The sequence below is a fragment of the Pholcus phalangioides genome, unplaced genomic scaffold (genome assembly GCF_987345545.1).
Source record: "Pholcus phalangioides strain wild (caught in Gottingen) unplaced genomic scaffold, Ppha-v1.0 ptg000018l_1, whole genome shotgun sequence".
NCBI lineage: Eukaryota > Metazoa > Arthropoda > Arachnida > Araneae > Pholcidae > Pholcus > Pholcus phalangioides.
The window spans coordinates 14,856,526-14,879,190 of NW_028301611.1; the positions used below are offsets into that span (position 1 = coordinate 14,856,526).

Here is a 22,665-nt window from a genome sequence, read left to right on the forward strand (position 1 = left end):
TTCGCATGCCTTGTTCAAATTGATTCGTGTGTTGTTTTCCCCGCTCCTTGTCATCAGTGATTTCGGGTGTGACAAGAGTTTCCCACTCAGAGCTCCGACGAGTTTAAACTATTATGCATATACAGGCAGATTTTTGAACAAAAGCCTCAATCTTTCCGCTGATATTGTTCCATTAAGGAATCGTGCATATTGAAATCCGATATTAGACGATGACTTTTCAAAGACACAGCGTTTCACGTACTACAATTAAATCTAAACTTTCCGAAATCGTAATCTTTAATGTTCAATCTTTATAATGTGAATAATTCATGATTGAAATTTTACTTTGGACCATTGCTTGTGATTCACATACATGATATAATACGTTTGTCCTAATTTGCTTCAATAATTATAATTCAATAATTAATAAAGTTTTGAATGTTTTAGTTAATGGAAAGAAGGAGCTAACCTATATATATATATATATATATATATATATATACATACAATATACAAATACATGACACAACAAGCCCAATGGGGATGGCTGAGAAATAGATGCCCATAATAAATATGGATGTCATATATTTCGAAAACGCTGCAACCCGCAATTAAAAATGCAAAATTTAATCTATAAATTTTTAGTTTACGCTAAAAATTCCAATTAATATAATTTTGTAATGACTTTGTTGTGCATAGATTCACACAGATATTAGGCCGGGCCGAATACCGGAAAACAGCCGAATATCGTCCCATTTCGACTGCGAAACGCCTCTTTATTCTCTCTAAGGAACTATTCTTAAACTAAATTTTCAAAGAAACGTTATCGAGAGGCGTCATAGAGTGTAAGTAAATGACAAAAAAATTAACTAGTCGTCCATAATTAAAAGACCCTATTTTAAAGTACTGCAGACGAAACCACATTCATCAGAAAAGTGTGATATGTTGTGGAGGACTTCATGACGAGATAGGAATTTGTTTCAAGAAGGAAAATAATTAGTTGCACATGTCACCACCAGAGGGCGTCCCACCTTGTATGCCTGTAGTAAACATGTAAATTTATGTGATGCCAGCAGCAGCTGCTATAAAACCTAGAAAAATTCGCGGAGATCTTGTTTCTCAATGTTTTTGCTTTTGTTTCGAATACATTGGAAAGTTAAGCTTTCCAATTAAGGGGGAAGGCAGTGATGGCAATGGAAATATGAAATATAAAATAAATCATTTAACTATAATGATAACCCTAATGCAGGTTCAGATCAGGAAATACTTTTTAATACATATTATTTTAAAAAAGAACAATTTCTAATCAACATAAATTTCATTTCTACATAATTTCGCTTGTACGAGGGTTGGAAAGACAGGGCGCCCATAGTTAGATGGACAACGGAGAGGCAGAAAGGTTGAACGATACATATGTTAGCTTCTACTCACGTACCTAGGACAAGCTTAGACGGACATCTCAAGTCGACGATTCCTTCTTCCTCGTGGCAGCGAGAGTCGATGTTTCTTATGGATATCAAGTTGATTCTTTCAGCATTACCATCACCTGGATACAAAAGTTCCAGGAAACCGTGGCGCGTCACCCCCATCCAGATGCATCGGAAAAGGAGAAGGACTCCTCGTTGGAGTGAACAACCACATTCATAGAACGGAATGATTCCTATTGGACTCTTATATTATTTTTTTAGATAAATCAATCTCTTTGTTTTCTTAGAATAATTTCATGATTCAAACATTATGGTAGAGGGCCAGCGGACACAGGCTCAGACACGACCGCTCTCTACAACGACGAAAACCAGAAGACCGGATACTCGTGGTTTTTTCCTTGTTATTGCTTGTTCCTCGAGAACAGGTTTTCCGCTGGTTTGGCGACGGCACGCGGTTTTGCTGGCGGGAAAGGTGCGTGACTTCACAACACTACAAAAACATACCCTAATCCGTTGCATCAGCCGGCACGCTGGGAAACAGCCAGAGAGACCAGCATGCATTTGAGTCACTAACTGTGGAAAATTCTGAAATATATTAAAACAGTCATTGAATTGGCTAAGTGTATATTTTGTGACCCTTAATAACCTCTTTTTCGCGGCATACCGGAACGGACAAGATACCAACATTGCTCGTCTACTACCGTCTACTGTCGTCACGGTCCCAAGTTCAATCCCGAGGGAGAATATAAATATATTTTTTCCCTAACGAGCTTGAGGCGACCACCAATAGACAGCGCCTTCATTTCCAACCCATCTCATTATGGCAATAAATTGTAATATAGCGATAACGCCAGAGTTGGTGTTTGGTGAAATAGATACGAACATTCGGAAAGCTGGTATCCCTCGAGTTTTATGACATGTCGGCTGATGCGGGGGAATAAGGTATTGTATCTAATTAGCTTCCAGTTATTAGATGTTTTGACAATTTGTCAAAAGTTAATTAAACCGACCGAGTGCATATTAAACTTTGCATCCAAAGATGCTCATTCGATTTACTAGGTTCCAATGTCTATTTTGCTGACATTATCAAAGTACAGGGTATTTTTTTAACTTATTGCGAATTTACCTATTTGAAGTTATTCAGAATTTTCTTTTCGTTTAAATGCATTTTTCCACTCTCTTAGATCCTTCTGTTAAATTATAAATTGGGCGTTAATGTCAGGAATTGCTATAAAATATTTCATTCCTTTGCTGTGCCGTTGCCTTCGAGTATATATTCCGTCTGCTCTCCCTGTTGCAGTCAAAATAGTCTCAAAGGTACCAGAAAATTTATTCTTGATTGCATTTTGAAAAACACGTGAAAACATTCATTTGGTCTCTGGAAAGTGAATCGTTTTCTTTACAAAAAGCGTATTTCTGACTAAAATGGAACGCGTGTTCCAACAGCATTATGGATACCATGATTCGTTTTCAAAGCTATCAAAGGAAGGATGAAGCTGGAGCGCATAGGTTGAATGTCGAATCCAATACATTAGAGATGGGGTTAATTGGACACCCCGTCCACGCTGGCGAGTTATAGAAGGGAACTTCGGTTTGGGGAAAGTAGTGCACAAGTGGTGCTATTATAAATGAAATAGAAACTGTTTCCGCAACTTCTACCTGACGAATGAGATAAAATTTCCAATCATTGCATATACCGGTGCGTATTACACTGGTCTTAACAAGAGAGAGAGAGAGAGATTAACTATTCTAGTCGGAGACAATAACGTGAAAAAAGAATCGTGGTGATGATTTACTCAATAGTATATCCAGTTTTGCTCTCCTTTTAATAATGGCAATCGGCTGAAATGACGTTTAGTGACATTTTAACACATTTGGTTTTCACTTTATGATAAAAAATAATCAATCAATTCTTTACTAAGTATATAATGAAAACCTAATTTTCGGCGAAATAGTTCGTGCTTGATTAGATAGGGAAATTTCAGAAGCCATTGGCATAACGATATTTCATGAAATATTCATCATAGATACTCTGATATTTTCAAAGTTTTATAAATATATGTTTCTTGTTTTTTCGCTTAGTTCCACCTCTTATATGGATACAAAACCAACTGGTAGGAGCACCAGCTGGTACAGATATAACGCTGGAATGCCACACTGAAGCACACCCGCCCTCTGACAATTACTGGACGAGGGCGAACGAGCCAATTCTATCCAAGAGTGAGCGATACAAGATCTATCTCAGCCGGAACTCTTACAAAGTCCATATGAGGTTGACTATCAAAAAACTGCATCCTGAAGACTATGGGTCCTACAAATGCGTGGCAAAAAATCCACTTGGTGAAACGGAAGGTTCTATCACACTATACAGTATGTATACCCATATATATATGTATGCAACAAAAAGCTCACAAATGCAAATACAGTGAAACATTGACATAACGGTACTCTGCGGACCAGAAAAATATCGTTGTAGGGAGGTTAACGTTATATCGAGGGCTAAACTTATCCCAGTCATCACCAAATTTATGCCGCTGTTTGCATCTTTTCTGAAATAGCGTTGTGAGTACTACTATGAAATGCATTTAGTAGTAATAATTAAATACCTTTATAGTGTAATAGGCCGGAGCCCACAGAGCAAAAAAAGCTATTACAAAGGAGGAACGCTTGGTTAGACAAACACAGACGAACACTTAGATGCATAATGTAATATAAATGCAATAAGAAAATTAAAGAAAACATGCAAAACAAAAACCAAAAATTCAGAATATGAATACGAGATGAACCATTGATGTTTCGCATTTCGTGGCAAGTTTTAGCGTGGTTGTATTTCAGTTAAGATTACATTAAAGAAGAACTGAAACAATGACAGTTCTATGTATCTCTTAAAATATTGGATAAATCACACACAACGATAATCACTGACAGCCATAAACTGTGAGACGTTGGCCAACAAAATCACTGCAGTTTGCAATGACGTGTACGAAATCAATTTCCCCACGATAATCACACCATTGACATCGGTTAGAAAAACGATTTAGGCCCCCTAATAAAATTACAATGAGCTTGTAGTAAAAATCTCGAAGTCTTGTGAAAAATTGTTCCGGATAGTTTTTCACAAGACTTCGAGATTGCAAAACAAGAAGCGCTTCGACGGACTGACACAGAATTATTTACAGAACAGCAATTTACACGTATTTACAACCTAACCAGAGAGCTAACAACTTTCTCGCAAAGTTGAATCACAACTGACTTTCATCCAGTCTTTCTCTAGTCGAGACTCTTCTCGCAACAACTGCCTATTATTTGGTTCACGGTACCTTTGCCCCCGATATTTCGCCTCCGACATTTCGTCCCCGACATCTCGCCCCTGGCACGTTTCGTCCCCAGTACATTTGGTCCCCGGAAATTTCGCCCCTGACATCTCACCCCGGTACATTTAGCCCCCGGACATTTCACACCGGGAATTTCGTCCTGACCTTTCGCCTGCCCTGATCATATGAGTGACCCAGTGAGTGACCATATGAGTGACTCAGTGAGTGACCATATGAGTGACTCAGTGAGTGACCATATCAGTGACCCAGTGAGTGACCATATGAGTTACCCCGTGAGTGACCATTTGAGTGGCCATATGAGTGACTCAGTAAGTAATCAAGTAAATCGGAAATTTATCTGATATTTCGCCAGCCCTTATCGTACGCGTGACTGTATGAGTGAACATATGAATGATGGTACAAGTGACCAAGTGAGTGACCACATCAGTGATCAAGTGAGTTGGACATTTACTCGTGACATTTTGCTTCCCCTGATCGCATGAGTGACCAAGTGAATGAATACATGAGTGATCGAGTGAATTGAAAATTTATCCCCGGACATTTCACCTGCTCTGACCATATGAGTGACCCAGTGAGTGATCATATGAATTACTCAGTGAGTAATCAAGTGAATCGGAAATTGACCCCCTTCATTTTGCCTACCTTGACCGTACGCGTGACCGTATGAGTGAATATATGAATGATAGTGTGAGTGACCACACCGGTATGAGTCGTAAATTTGGGAAAAATGTTTTATGCTTAAACTGAAAATTCCAAATTCTTAGAATCCATTAAAGTGTGAGTCACTTGGTCTTTCAGTGCTACGTAACCACCTATAAAAAGGGAGGGGATGAGGAGGATCATCTTTGCAGACACTCCACCCTCGCACTTTGCCAATCACTCAATCGCTCACTCTGTCAATCACTCAATCGCTCACTTTGTCAATCACTCAATCGCTCACTGGGTCAATCATACGGTCATTCACTTTATCAATCTTTCGGTCACTCATGCAGTCACTCACTTGGTCACACATTCACTTATGCGTTCCATCACTCAGTAACTCCCTTGGTCCCTCACACGGTCAGTCCCTTGATCACTCACACGGTCAGTCCCTTGATCACTCACATGAACACTCGTACCGTCACTCACCTGGTCACATATACAGTCACTCACTTGAACACTCGCACCGTCACTCACCTGGTCACATATACAGTCACTCACTTGGTCACTCATGCAGTTAACCACTCGGTCACTCATGCGGTCAGTCACTCGGTCACTCACTCATAAGGTTAATCACTCAGTCTCTCCCTTGATCACTCATATGCTCAATCACTCAGTCACTCGCAAATTTATTCAAGCATTCACTCTATCTTTCATTCCGTCAGCCACTCGGTCACTCATACGCTCAATCATTCACTAGGAAACTTACAAAAGTATTTAATTAGCCACTCACTTGGTCACTCATTCGGTCAGTCACTTATTCACTCAAACGTTCCATCGCTCAATTCCTCCCTTTGTCACTAACACGGTCAATCCCACTATCACTCACTTGATCACTCATACAGTTAATCACTTGGTCGTTCATGCGGTCATTCACTTGGTCACTCATACGTCCATTTGGTCAGTCACTCGGTCACTCATACGGTTAATTACTCAGTCTCTCCTTTGGTCACTCATATGCTCAATCACTCAGTCTCTCCTTTGGTCACTCATATGCTCAATCACTCAGTCACTCACTTGGAAACTTACACAAGATTTAATCGGTCACTCACTCTTGGGCACTCATTCACTCAAACGTTTCATCACTCAGTAACTCCCTTTATCACTGACACGGTCAATCCCTCAATCACTCACTTGATCACTCATACAGTTAATCACTTGGTCGCTCATGCAGTCATTCACTTGGTCACTCATACGTCCATTCGGTCAGTCACTCGGTCAGTCATACGGTTAATTACTCAGTCTCTCCTTTGGTCACTCATATGCTCAATTACTCAGTCACTCACTTGGAAAATTGCATAAGATTAAATCGGTCACTCACTCTTGGTCACTCATTCACTCAAACGTTTCATCGCTCGGTAACTCCCTTGGTCACTCACACAGTCAATCCCTCGATCACTCACTTGATCGCTCATACAGTTAATCACTTGGTCGCTCATGAGGTCATTCATTTGGTCACTCATACGGCCATTCGGTCAGTCACGTGGTCACTCATACGGTCATTCACTCATAAAGTCAATTGCACACTAGTTGATACGGTCACTCACGTGGTGAGTCATTCTGCAACTCGATTAGTCATTTGTACGGTCACTAACGCACTCCTACAGTCCATTTCACACTCACTTGGTCACTCATACGGTCACTCGATCACTCACACGGTCACTCACACAGTCAATCACTCATACGGTCACTCATACGTTCAGGGCAAGTGAAATGTCAGGTGTGAATTTTTCGGGGCCAAACGCGGCAGGGGCGAAATGTCAGGGGCGAAATTTCCGGGGGTCAAATGCAACGGGGACGAAACGTTCCAGGGGCAAGATGTCGGGGACAAACTGTCGGGGGCGAAAGTTCCGGATCCCCTATTATTTAAAGGTCTGTCGAAACTTCGAGAAAAGAAGCATTCTACAAAATTGTACTTTACAGTTTCCAAGTTGGCGGCGCCACCGTACGGGGGTGTTGAACCACTCTCTGGAGGGGCGGGACATTCTGGAATGTCCCCACCAGTTCTCCGCCAATAGCAGGTATTTCCGCCAAACGGAAACCGGTATCAACCGATTTCTATATTTCTTAGAGCCATCGAACAAATCACGCCATCTATCGTCTATAGATCGTAACAATATTTATTGTGAGGTTGTATATGATGTTTTTATGTCGTTCATAGATACAGAAGCACCATATTGATATAAAATGTATTTCCTGCCTATAATTAAAGTTTTTCATGAAAGTGGGAAATGTATATCCCAGTGGTTCGATCGTTGCCGGTACTTAGTTAGCTGGATATCGTCATTCTTTGGAGTTCGCACTGAAATTTTCCTAATAGAAAAACCAATGACTTATTTAAAAGTTATGTAACCTGTTTCATCGTAAATAAATGTATTATTTGGTATTAAAAATTACAATTACAAATTACATTTACGGGTTCCGTTCGATTTCTGCAAATGAATTGATATTTTGCAGCAAAAAACGCCTTGGGTACGTATCGTTACATGGAGTTTGTAAGAAGAGAAAATAATACTGATAGATGACTAGCGATCGAAAATAAATTGTGTCTTTCAGATGTAGGATCACATATACCATTTTTTATTGATAAATACAGGCACTGTGCATTCTGCAGCACAAAGGCCAAAGAAAAAAGGAGCAATATTATATGTAAGAAATGTGTAGCTTTATCTAAAGTTTGTTTTGCTTCTTTTCGAAGTTTTCCAATCTCATTTTCACTAATTATTATTTGTGCATTTTATTTTTCTTCTTTTTTATGCCAAATAATAAGATAATTTCATTTGATTTAAGGTAATGTCTCCTTGATTTTAAGTAAAATTATGTTTCATTGACTTGATTTTTCCTTATAGATACAAAGCCGAAAATTATTACCCCATCGCTCACTCGATGTAGCATGTTGCGCTAAACGGGCGGTGGGATAATAATTTGCCACCCCCATAATTTTCATAATATCAATGATATTCATAAAATTTTGACAGTAGCATGACCTTACATACCTACTGATATAGAACAAAGTAAAAAAAGGATTAAAATTTGTGCCTTGATTTTTTTGCCCTATAAAGGGTTAACAATTTCGAAAAGTAGATTGTGCAAAACATCGATGTCATTAATCATCCTTTGAAAAAAAAAAATTGTTAACAATCCAAAAATATATTCAAAGTGAAAAGATGGAAGTCAAAATTAAAACCGTTGTGGTGGTTTAAAAATCTTCGTTTTCAAAAAATATCGTTATAAAGGGGTTTATCGTAGTAAAATGCATCGTTGTATCGAGAGGTATCGTTTAACATTAGTCTATAGCCAATTCTTGAAAAGATTTGTAAAAAAATATCGTTGTAGAGCAGTGGTTCTCAACATTTTTTGACTGGCGGAACCCTTTTAACTAAAAAATTCTACGGCGGAGCCCCGTAGGACAATTTTTTAATTATTCATCAAAGTTACTGATTTGTTTTTACAATTTAAAAATACTTATAATTATTCTTTTTTTTATTTTACTGTTTTTTTTTTATATTTTCCTCGAGTGGCCGCGGAGCCCATGGAAAGTGGAGGAGCACCAGTTGAGAACAGCTGTTGTAGAAGGATCGTTATATCGACAATCGTTTTATAACGTTTTACTGTAAATGCAACTTGAAATAATGATTTATCCACTGTATGGAACTAATAAGATCAAAACGATCACTAAGATTTGCAAAAAACATTTATTACGTTTTTTTTCCCCTTGTTTAGAAATACCTTCATTTTCAGGTGCGATCTAATCATAATAACAGACATTTGCTTTAAAACTAGCATTCAACCAATTACCTTACATAAGCATCCTGATATGTGCTACTGTACATAACTTTTAAGCTCAACCAAGGTAAAGTAAATCTTCCTCCTAAAAGTTTGACAATTGCAAATGTATGTATGTTGTTTGTTGAAACATAAACATGGATTTATACGAATTGATCAAGTGAAGTAAATTTGATCGCCAAAGCACACATTGGTATGAGGGTTTTCACTGTTCCTCTAATAATGCGATAAAACTTGTATATTTTGCCGGCTTTTCATAGGATATTGATACAGAAGTAATATTCTGACCGCAGCGTAGTTATACAGGTTTGTGTTCCTACACACTCACGATGGAAATTCTATATTTAATTTACTAATGATATCACAAATACTGTCAATATACAGGGTGTTCACTATCGGCCACCCAGTAAACACACACGTGATTCCTTTTGAAAAATATGATATGGAAAAGGGTTTTTTTATTACCCATAATTAATGAGTCATAATGCTTTAAAAATTGATGACGTAACTTCAAAAACCTGCCAAATTCAACAAACGGTATACATTCTTGATGTTTTTGGAACTAATAGCAATGGCGTAATCCGAAGAAAAATTGAGAAAAGCAAACCAGTTTTCTTTTCCTCTTTTGTGTGTTTGTTACTTTTCAAATTAAAAGTAAGGCGGTTATTACGATTTTTCATATTAAAATCGATCTTATATCAGTTCTATATTACATTAAAAAAAAACGACTTCCCCAAAAGTTCTGAAATATTGAGATGAGATTTTTTCTTCCCTGCTTCCAATTCAGAAGTTTTGGAAGATTTACATATTGCATCACAGCTTTCGATTGTAATTCTGCAACACCATTAATGTCATTAACACAATAAATTTCTTGAATGTAGTCGATCATAATTACAAACTATTACGATTAAGTCTAACCATTACAGTTTAAAATATTTACGGCATCTCAGTTATGTCATGTGAGTGTGTATGTGAGTGTGTATGAAACAATATTCAAAATCATATTTAGAAAAACAAGCTGTAAAGAGATGAATTTAATTTTGAAAATTGAGAGCTAAGTGGGTAGAGCATGATTGTTTGGGAATAAAAATTAAGAAACGAAGCATAAGAGCATATTAAAGAAGCAGCAGAATTAGTTTGCTCGTGACGGTGAGAGAGCCTTGAATCCGTCTCTGCTAAGAGTTGCCCGGAGTAACAGCCCTGTCATAAATACGCCACAGAATGAAACTTCATCTGAAAAAATTACCAATGACTGCGCCAATCATTCAGGCTGAAATAAATTTTGAAGTCGTGTCAAAATCTTTCTTATAAAACGATGAAGTAAATTTATTAACATTTCAGCGCAATAAAAGCGATTGCAGTCACAAGAAAATTAAAAATCTTCGTTGCTAAATATATAAATCGATATGAAAATGTTGATTTTGAGAAAAAAAAACTTCAAATAGATATCTCTTTTGGTTAACATTTAAAAATGTGGTGATAAATTTGCAATATGGAGGGTGGGATTATTACGCAATAACAAGGTTATAACATTACTCTTCACGAAGAGGAAAAGCGCCGATCGTTGAAAGAAGACAATTGAACTTGGCATTTGACGGGATTAAATATTTCAGTTCATTTTCAAAGAAACCTGCAAACGTCTGCTGATGGTTCTGAACCTTTTGCACTGAATTTTACTTTCGTTGGTTGTTTGGCGCATACCTGACCGTTACAAAAGTGACCCGACATAAAAATTCAAAACGTTATAACGCATTAAATATTTGTCAGAACCTTACAACGGAAAATACTTTTCTGTATTAGTTTTTCACAAGGAATCACGTGTGTACACTTATTGGCCGGTCGATATTTACTGTCTTGTAGGAATAAGAGGTACGTGTTGGCAAGTTCAACTTCCTAAAATCATGAAAAATGAGGAATTAATTATATATTTAGGTTATGCCACACAGAGGTTAGTCTACCACCTTCGAGAGATTGCTAAGATTTTCCTTTTCATGGAAGAGGAACTAGTATTTTATAATTATTACTAGATTACATTACTGAGAAAACTTAAAAATGAACTAAAAATGAAGAAATATCTTTTATGTATATGTTGGTAAAATGTGATAAATTCGGCTATTATGTATAATCACGGGTTATTATGCAGTGTGTTTCAAAAAGAATCACCCGATTTGAAATGCATATGTTACGAAAATGAATATATATATATATATATATATATATATATAAAAGAAAAAGATATATATATATATATATATATATATATCTTTTTCTTTTTTTTTTAAATATATGACATCCATATTTAATATGGACATCTTATTCTCAGCCACACTCTCTGGACATTTTGTCTGTTGTGGTAAAATATTAAACATAGATACTTAAGATTAACTTTATATTGCAAGGCAAATCATAAAGTTTTCATACAAACCAAATTAAAGGTGCTCAATTTGTCCACTTTGGGATGCACGGTATATGTCTATACGGTAGGCAAATTCATCCCAAACTGTCAATTGCCAACGGCCATACCATGCTGAAAGCACCGGTTCTCGTTCGATCACCGAATTTAAGCAGCATCGGGCGTGGTTAGTACTTGAGAGGGTGACCACCTGGGAGCTGTTGGCATCACTTTTTGTCGTTGCATCGAGTTGGCTGTCGAAACTTGCGGGCAAGGGGAGCCACCACTATAAATGTTTGCTAACTTTTCCGACACAACTCTGCCTCTTTCTAGGAAACGGAAGTAAGATGCTTTGCATCAGTCCGGGGTTGTGAGCGGTTCTATCATCCCAAACTTTTGCGAGCATGTTTGCATGCACTGTTGCTGTTACGCGTATCTTCAATTCGGCTAATGTAGCTGGAAGGGGAGGCACATAAACGTAGTATTTTATAGACACCCAAAAGAAGAAATCACATACTGTGAGGTCGGGTGATCTTAGAGGCCAGTGATGTTTAACTGCATCGTTAGGTCCCATACGGCCGATGCATCGTTTAGAGTTTAGGAATGCGATTGTTCAAAAATTCTCGAACGTACAAGATCCAGTGTGATGCTGCCCTGTCCTGCTAGAAAATTAAGTCATCCGAATCGGTTTCCAACTATGGGAAAAGCCAATCTTGACATAGACCGAAGTGGCGGCCGAAGCAAGAGCGTTAGCGCTACGTGGTCGGCATCTGCGTGAAACTCGAGATTTCCCTCTTCCCATCTATACCTTATTGGATAAAAAATGATTAAAATCTGATAGTTATGATTTTTTTAATCGGATGTTCTTTTTGAAACACCCTGTATATAACCGCCAGTTATTACAGCATCAGGATTTGAACCCCACGTGCACCACATAGGTGGTCTCTCTCGAGACCAACCGTGTCCCCCACTGTATCCCCTTAGGGGATATAAGCTGGTTCGTCTCCTGAGCCAACGACGTCCAAGAGCCAAGACCGGCAAACCACCGACAGACCAGACACGACCCAGGCTCTGTCCTGTTCTTTTACGCCTTTTACCCGTGTGGGTTGAGTTCCGGCAAACCACCCGCACTAATCCAGACCGACGCAAACTAACCAGCAGCAACGGACTCCTCCAAGAATTTTCCCCGCGCACCCACACTTTCCCCTTTAGTTTTACTTCCCCAGTACATAAAATGACGTTAGATACACAGATATGGGGGAACGCGGGCAGGTGCACAGACGCACATCGCCTGCAGACCACTAATGGGGCCCACGAAAAACTAGTTATACAAGCGAAGTTAATATATATATATACGAACATATAGACAGCGTGTCAGAGGACACAGATAGGGTCAGCTGAGCTTGGTTTCTGTGGTTCCCAACGTTCTCTTCGATCTCCTCGTTAAAAAGTCTCGCCACAGTAAGAAACAGGCCTACAACGGCATAAATTATGAGTCGTTGCACTTCACTTATAGTTTGAAATGCAGATAGCAGCATTATAACAAGGATTATACTGAGGCAAACTTCATGTCGGGTTGACAACACGTGCACGCACAGCTTCCATCCTGGCCCAGGTGTTCTTTGACCATCTTGCTTATGTCATCTTCCTTATTAATACAGAGCGGCGGGTCATGATCTGGGTAGGACTAGTAGGTCATCATGCATAATTACCGACCATTTCGGTAAAAACAAATTTTCCAAATCTATCCCATTTATATTTTTTGGTAAAATTTTACGATTTTTTTACCGGTGATTATGATCTTAAAACTTGAACCAGAAGTGGCCAGTAAAGTAATCATTTATTATAGCGGTTTATGATAAGGCAAAATTTACTTTAACACTAGAACGACCGGAGCAGTCATTTTGACGGTTTTCGATTTTGAAAACGCTACAATATCGACAGTATTTCACGTACACACTACATTTTTTTGTGAATTTTTATTATTACTGTGCTTATCTCTGTGTACATGAATTTGAAGACATTGCCAGCAGTTTTATCAGCGCTGAACTATATTTTGCATAATAAATTTGAGGCTGAAGATCTTACGATGCAAGCTTCTAACAACGAAAATCACGATTTTCTGCTTTTATATCTACCCGGAACAGAAATTAGTTATTCCAGAAGTGACTCTGGTCTGAATCAGATAATACTGATGAAAACGAAAGACAAAGAGATGTTCATTTTTTTTAAATTTTTTATTTAATAATTTTTTTTAAATTATTAAATTTTGTATTTTAATTGTATATTCTTCATGAGTTAATTTATAGTGTAAGACATTTTAGTAGCGACCTAGTTTTTCCTCGATTGTCGATTGTATTTAAAAATGTTGATTTGAAAAAAAAAGTAATACGTAAAATAATTTATACGTTTTCATCTTTATAATTTTTATTTTATTTAATTCCCATGGTGTCCAAAATAAGTGAAGTATGTCCGCCGTTAACGGGGAAAACTGATATATAAGTGACATTTCCGCATGATTTCTTCCCCCAACTTCAATCGGGAATTACGCAAGAGTGTTGAATGTGGGAAAGTTGATAAAACTTACCGAGACGAATGGTAGTTACGCGTTGATTATGCTCTCCTAAACTGATCCTTCAACTTTTCGGAAGCCAATTTTGTTCTGGCCTGGAGTATGCCGTAAAGTTTCGGAGACCATACTTACAAATAAACATATACTTCCCCCTTTTGAGGGGGTGCAGAGAAGAGCTACGCACACAAGCTTTGGGCTGTGGAAAAAATACATGATTTCTTGAATATGTTTCCATTGGGATATCATCGAAGTGTTTACAATTTTCAACATTCTGTATAGAAAGGGCCTTGAGTTATTAATACACTGTCAATCAATTGCTTCGACGCGGGGCATCAGTACTGTTTAATAAGGTACAACTCCAAGTGATTTCTGATAACTGATTTATCTCATTTACCGTAAAATATATTATGGGTATTAAAGTGTATTTATTTGATATTTTAGAATTGAAAATTCCTGTGCCTGTAGAAACGGAACGGACTTACACGGATTTCTTTCCGACAAGAGCTCCGAAGAGAACAAGTATGTCCAAATGTGTTTTTATTTTATTTTCACATATATTTCACGATATATACATTCATATCTCAGCAACCATCATTTCCACTTTAAAATAGGAGAGATGGATGGCAGCACCATTAGAACACGAAACACACATAATAGCAACATAATGAACATGATTGGGCCACCACGTACTATGTGTGACCGCGAATATAGAATACTCGGTAAAGATGCTCGCTGAGTGAACAAGGAATGTTCGGATTCATTCTCAAACTTTTTCAACTTCGCCGAAGTTCAGTTTGTTTTGGCGTGGAGTATGCCGTATGGTAACGGAGACCATATCTACAGAGAAAAATAGAGTTGGTTGAAAAGGGGGGGGGGGTGAAGAGAAGAGCTACGTGGACTCTTGTTCGCACACAAGGAAGAAAGACTCGATTTCTTGAATATGTTTGCATTGGAAGATCACACGTGTCGGGAGGATATGATTGAAGTGTTTAAAATTTCAACGGTGTGGATAATATGCCCCAATTACGTCAATCAACTGCTTCTACATGAAGACACCACTATCGTTTAATAAGGGACAGCTCAGAGTTGTGGTGTCGCAGGGAGTTTTACTGTGATAGGCCAATAAATGGAATATTCCTCCGAGATTGGTGAGCTCTAACTCAATTGACACTTTTAAAAATAAGTATGCTAAACAGAGTGGGATAAATCGAGAAGCTATCCATATTTATAAAAGACGACCATAATATTTTTATTGGCAATGCATTATATAGTATTGATTCTGTTTTATCTTTCGTGATAGATGCTTTTATATGAGGTTTTTTTTTTTTTTTTTTTTTCAAACCGAGCACAACTCAGGTCTATCGCCATAGGCAATTTTCTACCTAGCGAGTTGTGCCGGAAGTGTAATTGTGTGCACCTAACAGTCTGAGTGCGTATCTAGTGTTGTGTATGATTTTTCAGTGCTGCCATCTATATCTCATAAGTGAAGTGAGTGATGTGTCGTGACTGAATATTTGTACTGTTTGTAGGTCTGTTGCTCTCTGTGGCGAGACTTTTTGATGGGGAGATCGGCTCGCATTTGCGCCTCGAAGTTGGGAACCACAGAAAACCAACTTCAGCCGACCACCACTGTGGCGACGGTGGGGCTCGAACCCGGGTCCCCGCGATGCGAGTCCGTCACTATGACCACTCGACCACCACAGCGGCTTTTATATGAGGTTGCTGTATTTTAGTTATGTTTGTGGCATTCGTATTTTTTATGGACATCTTCTTTCAGCCACCTCGTTGGTCAGTTTGCCTGTTGTGGCTTTTGTATTTGTACAAATTCATTTGAGAAGTTTTGACGAGGTGCATTACGAGATGCGGTTAAGTAGTAGCAGTTTCACATAGAATTCTTGGGTGGAGTGAATTGGTATTTCCACTCTCGTGTACTTTCGTCTTTCAACATTTCTTATAATGTTCTCCTTAAAGAATCCTGGAATTAAGCTCTCCACACCTAGTCATCAAATCCTTTGATTCTTGGTAAATGGAATTGATTCTGCTTCCATACCAGGTATAAGTACCAACTTTTAGTGTTAAAACTGTTTGGAGTTGAAGGAACTTCTAACCCTGAATAATCTTTATTCGGGGGGGGGGGGAGGTAATTTAAGGGGAAACCTGAGGGGAATAATAAAACCTGTGATTTCAGGAATGATGAAAAATTTGTGTAAATTGAAAATGCTGTAGTCAATCTCGCAAAGTGGGCTATTGTTCACCTCAAGGGTGTTGTGAAAATAAGGGTTTGATATAAAGCACTGGAGAAATAATTCTAGTGATCATTTATAAAAAAGTAACCACAGACAAAAAAGCAACCACAGACAAAAAAGCAGCACCACCTGGAGAAATATGTGAAAGAACCTAGTGCGGAACCTAGAAAGGTGTTTCAAACTAGCTTCTAGGTTCCGCACATCCCGGCACGCGTGATAGGAGGGATAATTAATTTTGTTCGGAAATTCTTTTGAAAATTATAATGATGTAAGTTGGCTTGAAGCACAAGCGCTCTATGAAAAAAATTTCATCAAAAATATATAAGATATCCAAGGAACCACGATCTTCTGGGACCCGGTATAAAGTTGGAACTAACAGTATTTGCATATTTTTATCTCGAAAATTGCAATTACCATACGTAAATATGTTGGGCATCTATACACATGAGGTCTCCGGGCCATTCGCGGATGGGATCCGTGTGTCGAACCTTGTTCTATGAGCAGTTCTGATGGGCTTTGAACGTGGTCAAACCTTTTCCTATCATAATTATATTTCCTATCCTTTACTATCATATCCCTTTCCCAACCACCTGTCATGAGTTCTCCTATCCATTCGATTTCAACCATAGAATAAAGATATAATAGACAGCGCACGCTATTCATAAAACTTATCGAACGTGAAGAAAAGATAAGCAGTACTGTCGGGGAAAAAACAGGCTCTGCGCTATCACATTTGGCTCGTTTTCGCAGAACCTGGTGATTTCGTGTTAATGCTAGGATGTTGCTGTAACGAAATTTGACTCGATCAAGGTGATGAACTTTCCTTCATTTTTTCAATGAATTTCATTCATTCTTTTGTAAAATATTTAGGGAATATCGGATTTGAAAAAAAAAACAAAAACAATTCCATGATATAAACAATTATTGAAAAACATTTTTTTTTATTTTCCACAAGGGATAATTCCTAATAATTTAAGACTTTTGAGATTTTAAATCTTATTATATATCCTATCTCTCTTATATATATATATAAATAATTATATTTGTTGTGGCATAATTAATATTATATTTAATTTATTATGAGTGAGTATATAATTATAATGCATCATATTATGTTATGTAATGTAACACATTCACATTCATACCATATTCAGTCATGAAATATTCAAATAATAAGCAAAAGTTTAATTTCCAACATTCCTGAAAAGCTTTTATAACCTTGGCACACAAAAATTTAAACACTTACATAATATTTCAGGAATAAAATATATTTTTCAAGAAAATAGCAAAACCTCATCGTTAGTACTTTTCTAAATTATAATAAATGAAATTTCGTGTAGAGTATATATGTAATAATTTGGAGTATGTAAATGAGGAATTTATACATGTTACATGTTACATGTGTAACCTCTTCGCTCCAGAAGTATACATATATGAATCTTTATTTTAGGCATTAAGTAGTTTTTAGAATGATTCTTTCTTCAAGTTAACATCTGAGGTACACATAATGGCTTCAGGTCTTAACTCAGATGGTCCTAATAAATATATTGACTGGAAATTAATTAATCAATTAATTAATTGATTTTCTTGTTTGAGGGCAATTTCACATACAACAAACACAAATTAATCAATAAAACATTTATTTTCTGTAATAGTTTTATCTCTGGCGTGAAGAGAGATAAAAATACAATTTTTAGAGGTAGTCATACATTTTCATGCAAAACTGTCATTGTCTAGAGGGTGAGTTTCCATTACATTCTATTTAAATAAAATATTTGCCATAAATTCCTCATTCTGAAAAGCATATTATCTTCAAGTTGAGCGAAACTCGAATAAACTCACTAGCTCGCCAAATCTCGCGGAGACGTATATTTCAGTCAAAAGTTAATAAAACTCATTACTTCGATCATTTATTACCAAAAATTATATTAAAACATTTAATAATGACTCATGACATTTGAATTTTACCAAAACTTGGAACTTTAATTGAATTAAATACAAAATGAAATCGTTAAAAACTGAGACTACGTCAGAAATCCATTGAATCATCAATTTAATATTCCAATTTTTAATTTATAAGAAGGGGAATAAGCAAAAAAATATTCCTTTGTGTGAAAGGGTACTGGTCCCTCTTTCCTAAACCGTTCAGAACATCTGAAAGCTGCGCAAGTGTTGACCATTCTAATCAAAAATAAGACGGCACGTGCAGATCGTCATACGAATAGTCATAAAGAAAGCATTGACAGCGAGATTTCCTGACCAGCCTTTTGACCGGAGTCACGTGACTCAGATCTTTTCTTCACATTGTAACCCCTCGGGCTCTCTCTATATTATTTTAACTCTGTGATTTCAACCCGTACCCCTGCCCCTTCTTCTTCCCTACAACATCTCATAACCACAATGGGCCATCTGAACCAGGTTAAAAGCCGCACCGCTAGTTTATACTGTATAGCAAATAATCATGAGATACATACTATATGTAAATAATGCATATCGACATTGCATTACCAGTATACATGGTGGGCAAAAAAGTCCGTAGAAACTTTAAAAATGTATAAAAACCTAAAAAATAACCGACATGAAAAACGGTTTACACGGTTATCATCGCTAGGTAACGGGGAATTTTTCAAGACAGGAAAAAACCTAAAAACAGCCGATAGGTGGAACTGGTACGAGCGACTTCGGTGGAATGAGGACTTGCGCTCCTAATCCACAATCAGTTCACCGTTGTAAACCGTGTATGTAGATCTGCTGTGCTCTGACGTTGCTGGATTTGTGACTCGCCAGCAATGTGTTATCCCCTGTGGTGGTGGTGGTCATGTTTAACACATAATGCTGTAATAAACGATTTGGAAGCATTCTGTTCGTTATTTGCGTATCTTTTCTTTGACTTGTGTATGCCAGCGTCACCTATCGGTTGTTTTTAGTTATATTTTTCTCTGTCTTAAAAAAAAAACCCGTGTCCCAGCGATGCTAACCCTGAAAACCGGGGTTTTAAGTTATTTTTCACGTTTTTATGGATTTTTAAATTTGCTACGGACTTTTCGCCCACCCTGTGCATTGGAAAATGTGTATTGGGTTCCAGGTGAGGACAGATAATCGATTTTTTTAAAATTATACTACAACCAACAATCATAAAATGACTAATTAATAGGAGAATAAATGGAAGCTGGAATAATTACTTGAGATCTTTGTAAATATGTACACACTATTTCGTATGATTAAAACTGTGAAACCATCTAATACGGTAACGAGACAATTTATTAGGATTATTATTAATTATAAACTAAAATATATTCTGCGGTTTAAAATTAATGTTTTTATCAGTAGCTAAAAATTAATTAATTTACATTTTGTATATTTTTGTTTTATATAAAGGGAGCTTCTATTTTCCCCGTTTTATATGCATATCGGTGTTTTTGCAAATATAATTCAGTTAAAAATTAATTATTAAAAGGATGTGGAAATAGTATATTATAATAAATAACGATTAGGTATGTAAATATTTAATTTGAAAAACGGCAAATTTTTCATGAAATTAATTAATATTATTTTCTATTGATTACCTACTTGTGTTCAATATTTCATAAAGGAATATATTTTATTATTAACTTCTGTACTTTTTTGTTTTATTTTAAGGTATTCGAATACGTTTAAAATGGTAATTTGGAAGAAAATATCGATTTTATGAATTTATTTTTGTATGAAAGTCCCATTTTCTGTGATCCCTAAACCGGCCATGTTTTGTTTGTTTGACGCGAATTGACGTTCACTGTAGCGTTGCGTTTTTACGTAGGCCAACGAGTAAATAAAAACCTCTAATGAGTTTTACAAAAAATTCAATTTGTGACATTTCACTCATGTTCCACACTGTGGAACATGTATCTGAAAATATATCGATTTTTTTAATAAATAAAATTTCAACATGACATTTCGCCTAATATTGAACGGCTTTGTATAAAAATCTTATGCACATGTATATATAATGTATATTTGTCAAATTGCGATGCTTTATATACATGTTAAATGCGATTTCAAAAAAAAAAATATCACACGTACATCAACAAATCTTGTTGATGTGCTACGCCTACAATTCTTCAAATTTTGGGTTGTAAATTGTGTTATTACTAGTTACATTTACTGTGGAAAAAAACCATTGCATTAATATTTTTTTTAATCGTGGTTTCGATTATTTGCTTAGAATTTTACATAAAAATGGGGCGTCTTCATAAAAACTGACAAAGTTAGTTCAAAATTTATATGATTGTGTTCACCGTTTTGAAACATTTTCTATCAAAAAATACTTATTCAAGTCCGGTACCATTTTATATAAAACGAGCAGGAAAGCTAGTCGGATACCTTAAATATATTGGAAATTATAAATTTGAGCATTAAAGATGAGCGTTTCGCTCGTACCATTTTAGTGCTTTTAATATTTCTACTTATGTCACATTACAACAATCACACCACTATCATTTCAAGAACCTATTAGATCATCGGTGTATGCACCAGAAAAGCAGGGAATCTGTTGTCATATGTATGAAGATCTAATGAAGTCATTTCATCCGGCGTTTTACTACTGGGTCAATAATCACACAAAATTTCACATTAACAGTGATAAAATACACAAGGTTTCATTGATAGAAGATAAAACAAAATTTTCACGCAAAGTAAAAAAAATAAAAAAGTCAGTTTCCTCGTTGTTGTAATTAGTGTTTGTACATGATGGTTATAAAAAAAACTGATACTACTCCGACGTATGAGGGTCGATGAGGGCATTTCGACGAAACTTGTTATGTACGATATATGGATCATAGGGAAAAGAAGGAATCAATGAAAAGTTCAATTTTTATCCACCAGGTGAAAACAACAGTATTTATTACATAAGTTATCTTTTTCTCATGGTCTAAATACCAAGTTCCAATGAAATACGTCTATCACAGCAGGCGATACATGGCTCGGAGTAGTGACAGTATAATTAGACTACACTACTCAGTTTAATTAGACTACACCACTGAGTTTAATTAGACTACACTACTCAGTTTAATTAGACTACACTACTCAGTTTAATTAGACTACACTACTCAGTTTAATTAGACTACACTACTCAGTTTAATTAGACTACACTACTCAGTTTAATTAGACTACACTACTCAGTTTAATTAGACTACACTACTCAGTTTAATTATGCTGACACTAATCCGACCTATGTAGCACCTGTGTGGTATAACTTGGTATCTACGTTATTTAGGCCATAGTGAGATAAAAAAGCGGCACTTTTAGACCTGGTGATAAAAAATGTAACTAATTTTTTTTAAAGCAATGGATAAAATTTTGATTTAGAGAATGAAAAGTGCAAGTTTTAAAGTTTTGAATCAATTACCTTAATTTTTCTAACATGTATCTCTCGATATTTGTTTAAAAGATGGACCTCTGTTATTTTCTTAAATTTGTTTTTATTATGGACCTCTGTTATTTTCTTAAATTTGTTTTCATTATGGTCTTCATGTCATCTTAATGAATAGATTCATTATGACATTATTTTATATTTCTTTACCACTGTCCACATTCGTAAGTCCACAAATTTTTTTTTGTATAGGTAAACAAGCTTATGAACCTCGTTTAGACATCATGAAAAATGCTAATACAATGTTTGGAATTCTAAAATAAACGAACAATAATGCTATAGAGATATGAATCTTCCACACATTTTACCAGACAATAAACTAAGATTTCAGCACTCCAGCTTCCGTATGTGGAGGTGTTGTTTATCACATAACCACATGCATTTTCTTATTTCCAGATGAGTGTCCCTTTATTGCATCTACCATTGGCAGGTATTAATTAACTCATCTGAGATCCGGTTGCCAACGAAAAGACATAAGTAACGTGTAACTGGTAACGAAACAATTTATTCTCACTTAGAGCCAAAATTAATTTCAGATTTTGTCGACTGTAGTTTTTGTAACGTTTTAATGTAGGCTACATGTTAGATTCTGGTAAATATCAGGTATATATAACCGCGAAATAAAGAACAAGATGAATATAAACTGTGAATAAGTTAGCCAGGAATTAACGGAGAGATGAAAGAAAAAAAAAACATTTTGCAAATTTCATATCTGAACCAAACTTCGAATTACCCAAATAATTGAGGAGAAGACCGAATTAAACAATTAATTGCAACGTTAACTTGAATTAAAGAAATTCAAGACTAAATTACCAAGTTTCG

The 22,665-nt window shown here is 36.4% G+C and overlaps 1 protein-coding gene and 1 pseudogene across 1 annotated transcript in view; both read left to right on the top strand.

The window, feature by feature from the left end:
• LOC149071763 (limbic system-associated membrane protein-like) overlaps positions 1–22,665 on the top strand; it is a 189,404-nt gene that overhangs the window by 161,157 nt on the left and 5,582 nt on the right. Inside the window, exons 6-7 of the mRNA XM_089247815.1 lie at positions 3,489–3,776; positions 14,632–14,709. Of these exons, the coding sequence (XP_089103941.1) occupies positions 3,489–3,776; positions 14,632–14,709 (366 nt within the window). The remainder of the gene's footprint in view (positions 1–3,488; positions 3,777–14,631; positions 14,710–22,665) is intronic.
• On the top strand, positions 11,736–11,857 carry LOC149071764 (5S ribosomal RNA; annotated as a pseudogene).